Source organism: Lathamus discolor, chromosome 6, assembly GCF_037157495.1.
Source record: "Lathamus discolor isolate bLatDis1 chromosome 6, bLatDis1.hap1, whole genome shotgun sequence".
NCBI lineage: Eukaryota > Metazoa > Chordata > Aves > Psittaciformes > Psittacidae > Lathamus > Lathamus discolor.
Window position 1 is genome coordinate 14,928,742 of NC_088889.1, and position 7,127 is coordinate 14,935,868.

Consider the following 7,127-nt stretch of genomic DNA (forward strand, 5'->3'; position numbering starts at 1 on the left):
CGATGCTCTCGGTGCCTCACCGGGACTCCCGTACCGCTCGGGACTGGCCGTGCGAGAGGCTCCGGCCCCGGCCCCGGCCCCGCGGCGGGCTCACCGTCGGTGCCCCAGCCACCAGCGTCCCGGTGCCGGGGGGCGGCCCGGGGCGGGCTCGGGGGCGGCGGGCGGGGCGGCCCGGGGCGGGGGGGCGGTGCTGGCGCTGCGGGCGGGCGGCGGCGCAGTCGTGCGGCAGCGGCGGGATGAACGGGACGGGCCGGGGGCTGTGCGAGCTCGGCGGAGCGCTGCCGGCCGGGGCCCGCCCGCTCGTCAGCGCGCTCATGTTCTCCGCCGGGCTCCTGGGCAACCTCCTGGCCCTGGGGCTTCTGCTGCGCTGCCGCCGCGGGCCCCGCGCCCGCCCGCCCGCCCTCTTCCACGTCCTGGTGCTGGCGCTGGTGGTCACCGACCTGCTGGGCACCTGCTCCGTCAGCCCCTTCGTCCTGGCCTCCTACCACCACAACCGCACCCTGACCACCCTGGCCCAAGGAAGACACATCTGCCTCTACTTCGGTTTTGCTATGAGCTTCTTCGGCCTCGCCACCATGCTCATCCTCTTCACCATGGCGCTGGAGCGATGCCTGGCCCTGGGGCAGCCTTACTTCTACGAGCGCTTTCTAAGCCCCCGCACGGGCTTGGTTGTCCTGCCTGCCATCTACACCTTCTCGGCAGCCTTCTGCTCCTTGCCGCTGGTGGGCTTTGGGCAGTACGTGCAGTATTGCCCCGGCACTTGGTGCTTCATCCAGATGCACCTGGACTACCCCGAGCACAACAGCGGCAGGGGGGTATCTGGGTTGGACGTCACCTTCTCACTCCTCTACGCCACCCTGCTCCTCTTCCTCATCCTCTCCGTGCTGCTCTGCAACCTCAGTGTCATTGCCAACCTGGCCCGCATGCACCGCCGCGGGCAGAAGACCCGCCGGCTGGCCACACTCGAGCAGCCCCGGGCAGCCAGCAGCTGCGGCCGGCGCATGTTCTCCATGGCCGAGGAGATCGACCATCTCCTCCTCCTCTCCATCATGACCATCACCTTTGTCATCTGTTCCCTGCCCTTCACGGTGAGTGTGACCGCCTCTCCTCTGGGGTGGGGTCCCTCTCCCCAGCATGCCCATTGTTCTCCCTCCCTCCCTTTTAAAGCCTCCCCCCAACTTCACTGCCCACACCTCAAGGGTTGAGGTCAAAGTTTAGCTCCTCCTGAAGCTTGGGAGACCCCAGCTCTGCCACAGACTCCAGGCAGTTTGCACATCCCTTGGGGTGCTGGGGGAGCCACTTCTTGCATCCCCAGGGCCAGGAGGAGGATGGGGTGGGGTGGCAGGAGGACTGGGTGGGGAGATGACAGGGTGGCAGGAGGACGGGGTGCAGGGATGACGGTGGCAGGAGGATGGGGTGCAGGGATGACAGGGTGGCAGGAGGATGGGGTGCAGGGATGACAGGGTGGCAGGAGGACGGGGTGGCAGGAGGAGAGGTGTCCGCAGAGGCTCCGAGTCAGTGTGGCTCAGGCAGGGTGGCATCCTCCGGACCACACGACTTCCCTGCAGTTCCTGAGAGCAGAGCACTCGTGGTGGAGGTGTGAGTGGTGGCAGAGCAATAAATGAGATGTCCAAAAATGGGGATGAAGGAGATGCCACTGGGCTGGAGGGAGCGGGTATTTGTGCTGGGCAGGCAGAGTTATCCCGGATTTCGGTAACAAGAGGGAAGGATGGAGCTGAAGATGCGGGCAGGCGGAGGTCTCTACTCCTCTGCAACACTGGGGTGTGGGCACAGAGGTGGGTGACTGCTGGGAGCAGAGATCCGGCACACGGGCCACAGCATGCCTTGTCCTGGGGCTTGTGCCCACATCCTGTGCCGTACCCATGCATGAGGCTTCCAGCAGACATACGGGGTTGAAACACTGCAGCCAAGTGAGGGAGGGGAGAGAGCGAGTCTCCTGATGCTGCCCCGGGCTCTCCCCCTCCAAAGGGCAGCTTTTCATCCATCCAAACCGTATCACACCAGCAGCATGGTGGACTCCAGAGCACCTCAAGACACTCACGTTCCCCGCCTGTGTGCTTGAGCCTGCCACCGCGGGAAGTCATTTTGTTCCCATTAGAAGCAAGCCCCACCAAGGTTGGGAGCACAGCCAGTGCTAATTTTGTGCTCATGGAGTTAAATAGACACTACCTTCCCTTTGCACTCCCTTTCTTGTCACAGGGGAAAATAAAATAACCACAGGCTGTAGCTGAGCCAGGCTGCCTGGGTTTTAAGACAGAGAAAAGACAGAGCAGTCATGTCCGGATGCTCACGAGCATCCCAGAAGCCAGACTCAACATCCTGAGAGACGTTTCAGCTTCCGTTAATGGGCCCACATGCAATCGATGACTCTCCCCACGTCCTGAAAAAGCTTGGGTTTGAGTGCTGTGGTCATTATAAAGTGGGATTCCTTGATGGGGATGCGTGGGCAAGGCTCTATGGGTCTGCTTGGGGCAGGCGGGATGGGAATGTGCTGCTTGTGGGGATCCCATGGGCCCTCTGGTAGCAGATACAGGCTTATCCAGAAATACAGCTGGCTTTTCTTTTCCCACCGCCTGGTTCCCATGTGGCGTTGTATTTGGGCTATGTTTTGTTAGCTTCTCAAACCAAGCTGTCGAGCACTGCTGGTGCCTCCTTGGCGTGACACTTTCTCCTCTGGCTGGGGATGCCCACAGGACCAGCCTGGGCACGTGAACCCAGCGAGTGTCAGGCTACAGCACCACAAAACCCTTCCAAAAAAGCCCTAAGCCTGGGGTAGCCCTTGGAAGTGCTCCACTGACAGTCCCCAGCACGGGCTGAACCATGGCCACCTCCTGGATGCACCATCCCTGGGTGGTACCCAATGGATCCTGGCCAGAGGAGGGATGCTCATGCATCCTGTGCCGCCCCCCAGCTCTCATCCGCATCCGAGCATCCCCTGTCCCCCGAAGCGAGGGGGTGGCGATTCGACCCATATGAGTAAGGAGTGCTGAGTCACCCTTCCAGGAAGCCTCATAAGCTGTGAGTCGGCACAGTGCAGGAAGGACTGGAGCGGTCCAGCACCCTGCATCCCCTCCATCTTCCACGTTTATTCATCCAGTGTGGTTTTCAAGGTGAGACCCGCCACTTTCTTAAGGAGCCGCTGTATTAATTGCATTAGGGCTAATTGAAGCCTCCGTGCATGCTGAGAGCTGACAGCAGAGCACACGCCTGGCATTCATTAGCAAAAAGTTCATTCATTGAACCTGATGGAGGCAGCGAATGTCCTGTGACAGCCCAATCAAATCTCCCCAGGATGCTGGATCCTGGAAGCCCATGCCCGGCATTATTTCTCCCTGTTGTGTTTTGCAGATCCGTGCCTATGTGAACAAGTTCAGTGAGAAAAAGGACAACCACGAGTGGGATCTCCTGGCCCTGAGATTCCTCTCTATCAATTCCATCGTTGACCCATGGGTCTTTGCCATCCTGAGGCCGCCGGTCCTGCGGTTCATGCGCTCAGTGCTGTGCTGCCAAGTGACCCTCAGGAGCCAGGACAGACGGACTCCGTCCCCTGCAAAGACTAACCTGGCAGCACGAGTGAACCCCTGTGGGCAGTAGATCCATCGGCCACTCTGGGACACATCTGCCAGGTGAAGCACAGCCTTGGCAGATGTTAATGAAGCTCTGCCTTATGGCCCATAAAGAGATGTATGTGCTGCCGGGTGGGCCAGGTACTGGTGGCCCAGCCAGGTGTCACCACGTGTCTTGAAAGTAAGGCAGTGTGGTCTCTCATGGGGCAAAAAATAGAGTGGGACAAGATTGTAAGGGCTGGTGAGTACCTGGATATTGATGATGGGACTGTTCCTGCCTGGCAAAGGGTGCAGGCTGCGTTCAGCCATGCTGTGGGAGGGTCAGGGGATGAAGCATGGAGTGATGTTCTATAACACTACTGCAGTGGGGGCTCCCAGGGAGCAGAGCTTCCTGCTGGTGTGCTTCCCAGAAAGGCCCTCGCAGTCATTTTGGGCTAAAGGCAGCGTATAGGCAGGGTACGGGTCCTGGAGGTGGGGTTGTGTGGTCACCATTGTTGCAAGCACCCATCTCTGTGCTCAGGTCCCTAGTGACTGGGTAGGAGAAGGGAGTACTGTATCCCCAGATACTATTCTTTACTTGGTAGGCTGATTGCCCAAAGAAATACACGTTATCAGGTGTAGGTCTGTGTGCATGTGTCTGTCTGTCCATTCCCACCCCAGAGATTTTAGACTCCAGTGGGTGCCAGTCCAGCATATCTGAGAGTCACAAAAAAAGCCAAAAAGTCAAACTTTTGGCACTTCCCTAGCGCTGTGATGGCAGCAGAGCTGTGTGGACATTCCTGAGCCCCAGTTTGTTCTTTCCTTTGCCCTATATTTGTGTAGGAGCTGACAAGGGGAATAAACAGCCTGATCAGGTAATAGGAGGTTTCAGCCACAGCCATGCACTTTACCCATGTCCAGGGTGATGCTGCTAGTGGGTTTTGGGTTGGCACAGAGGAGAGCTCATCCACTTGGGCTGCCCAAAAAGCACCTTCCATTGCCGTCCCGCTGGCTTGGGACAAACCTGCTCAGGGGCTTCGCTTCTCTAGAGGTTTTATTTGGAAAACAACAAAACCCCAACAAAACCAGACACCCCGAGTGCACAAACCTCCAGGTCATCCATCCTGCCCTTCAGGCAGTGTCCTTCAGTACCGCTGTTTGTTTTGTGGAATGCCTGTTGCTCTTCAGGGCTCCGGACTGGTCCTCACCAGCATCGGGAGCATCTGACCCTGCGGTCCCAAGACCATCACTGCTGCCATCAGGGAGTCGCTGGGGGACTCCCATTTGTGCTGCATCGAGCATATGCAGTGTCATGATGCTATTGCAAATGGGGCATCTCCAAGTCCATCTGAGGGCTGCCGCTCTGCTCAAAGAGCCCAAAGGTGCCGTGATTCAGAGCTTTTCTGAGGTTTCTTTGTTGAGGTGATGTAAAGCTAATATATTATTATTTAAATAATAAATGTCTTTCAAAGGAGCCTGCTGAATCATGCGTGGGTTTGTGCGTAAGCTGCACCTCGGGGCAGATCTGGCTCCTGGAGGAAACATGGAGCACTGGTGGGATGAAGCCTCAGGGACGGGGGGAGGGGCAGGAGGGGAGGCAAGGAGGGGAAACGTGTGCCTCCAGTTTCCTAAAAGACAAGAATAAACTCTGTTTGATGAACGAGTGATGGCGTTTTTGCCTTACCTCTGCAACGTGACCCCCGAGCTTCAGAAATACCCCCACTCTGAGCTCTCGCTTAAGGCTTGTCTATCCCGAAGCCAGGGAGAGGCAGGCAAAGTTCCTACCTGTTATCAAAATACAGACCCAAAAATACCCACCCTAAAAAAGGCAGAATTTATGTCACTTCTGTCAGGCAGCCAATATCCACAGGAAGTTTACTGGCCTCCAAGCTGTGTGTGGGCAGATGTCAGGCATGGGCTGCTATTGCTCAAGCCTTGCCGGCGGGATTCTGGCAGCGCCCTGTGGCTGGGGGTTCAGCGGGGGTGCGGAATTTCAGGCAGGGTTTGGGGGCAGGTTGCAAGACATGCCCTGTACACGGGGCTGCAGCTGGGGTGCTCCCCGCTGTCATGTAGCTCATGCAGTGAAGTCATTAACCCCGTTGCTGAGCCCTGGGTGCCCAGATTGGGCAGGCTCCCACCTGCTGCTCTGGGGTCATGGTTACCCCCTCCCCAGTTATTTCCCCATCCATGCACGCAGCAGCAGCAAATGCACTTTCTGGGTTTAGGGCTCAGCGTACCCCATCCTGTCTCAGTGGGTGCTTGGCTTGAAAAGAGCTGTGGATCTGCGTGCTTTATTTGTCTGGATGGTCGTGACCTGCTTGCTCACACTGGAATTTCAGAACCAGTTGCCTAATCCTTTTATAAACCAGGATGAAAGGCTGCCTGGCATGCAAAAGATGGAGAGAAAAGGAAAAGAAAGCTATCACATTGGAAATGGCAGAGGGCTCACATCCTGCAGAGACCAGCCTGCTGAGGAATGTGACAGCAGCGCGAGGAGGACCCAGGTCCATCCACGGGGACAAGCTAAAGGTGGGATGCTCCCGGCAGTTCTCACTACACTGATCTGCTCCCGCCAGCTCGGCTGCTGACCACTAATTACCAGGTCCTTGTTTCTCTGGGAGGTTTATGGCTCCTCATCAGGAAACGTGGGACTGGGAGACAGCCTCCTCGCACCCATCCAGCCGGAATCTGCTTTGTGCAGGTTAATGCTACGGCAGAGTCACTCTCATGTGAACTGTCCCCAGTGAGGGACAGCAAGCCTGGCAAGGGTGGTCAGGGAAATGACTTGGCTGAAATGTAATGCAAAAATAAAGAGGAGAAATTGCTTGTGAGCTGGGGAGAAGATTGGTGCACACAAAGAGAGGAACCCCCCCAAGTCCCTTTGCCACCCGTGATGCAGAGATGGATCCCTCACCTGGAGATGCTGTGGTCACTGCTCTGCTTGGGGACCACTCCGCAGCACTCTCTGTGGAGGGACGGGGGTCTCAGACCCCCTGCTGGGGTGTGCTGGCCAGGCCCAATCTGAGCTGCTGGCCGTGGGTTGCCCTGTCCACTGCTGCCCCTCATCCCAGAAACTGAACAAAGCAATCAGCCCTCCTGCTCCATCTTTCAGATGAGAGCCTTAATTAGAGCTCTGTGAGGGCGCGGAGGGCCATGAATCTCTCTGTATCGTGGGCCGTGAGCCTGCACAGAGGACTGCTTTTATTAACATCACACAGGAACCGTTATGAAAGCCAAATTAATTTGACTCTCTTCAGCTCAATCGACGTCTGCTCGGCTTAAATGCAAGATGCCCAAATGTCATTTTGTTGTCTGTGCTGACCCTTAATCATCTTTCATTTCCATACCGGAAACCTGCTGGTGCAAGACAGTGCCAGGCAGGTCTTTAGGGCTGCATTTCCATCTGGAAATTAAGCTGAAGAGGGTCAAGGGAGAAGCCACACATTCATGAGGGCCAGCAAACATGGGTGACAGCCACAGAGGTGGGTGATGTGATGTGCTGCGTGTCTGAGCCTATCATCCCTGCAGAGCACCTTTGGGATCGGTGGTCCAGCCCTCTGG

General features: G+C 57.3%; 1 protein-coding gene across 1 annotated transcript; it reads left to right on the forward strand.

The window, feature by feature from the left end:
• The first annotated feature begins 211 nt into the window (after nt 1-211).
• On the forward strand, nt 212-5,040 carry PTGER2 (prostaglandin E receptor 2). The gene is made up of 2 exons (XM_065686322.1): nt 212-1,088; nt 3,370-5,040. Exons 1-2 carry the CDS (start codon nt 237-239, stop codon nt 3,613-3,615), a joined length of 1,098 nt encoding a protein of 365 aa, XP_065542394.1. The 5' UTR covers nt 212-236; the 3' UTR covers nt 3,616-5,040.
• Nucleotides 5,041-7,127: the final 2,087 nt, after the last annotated feature.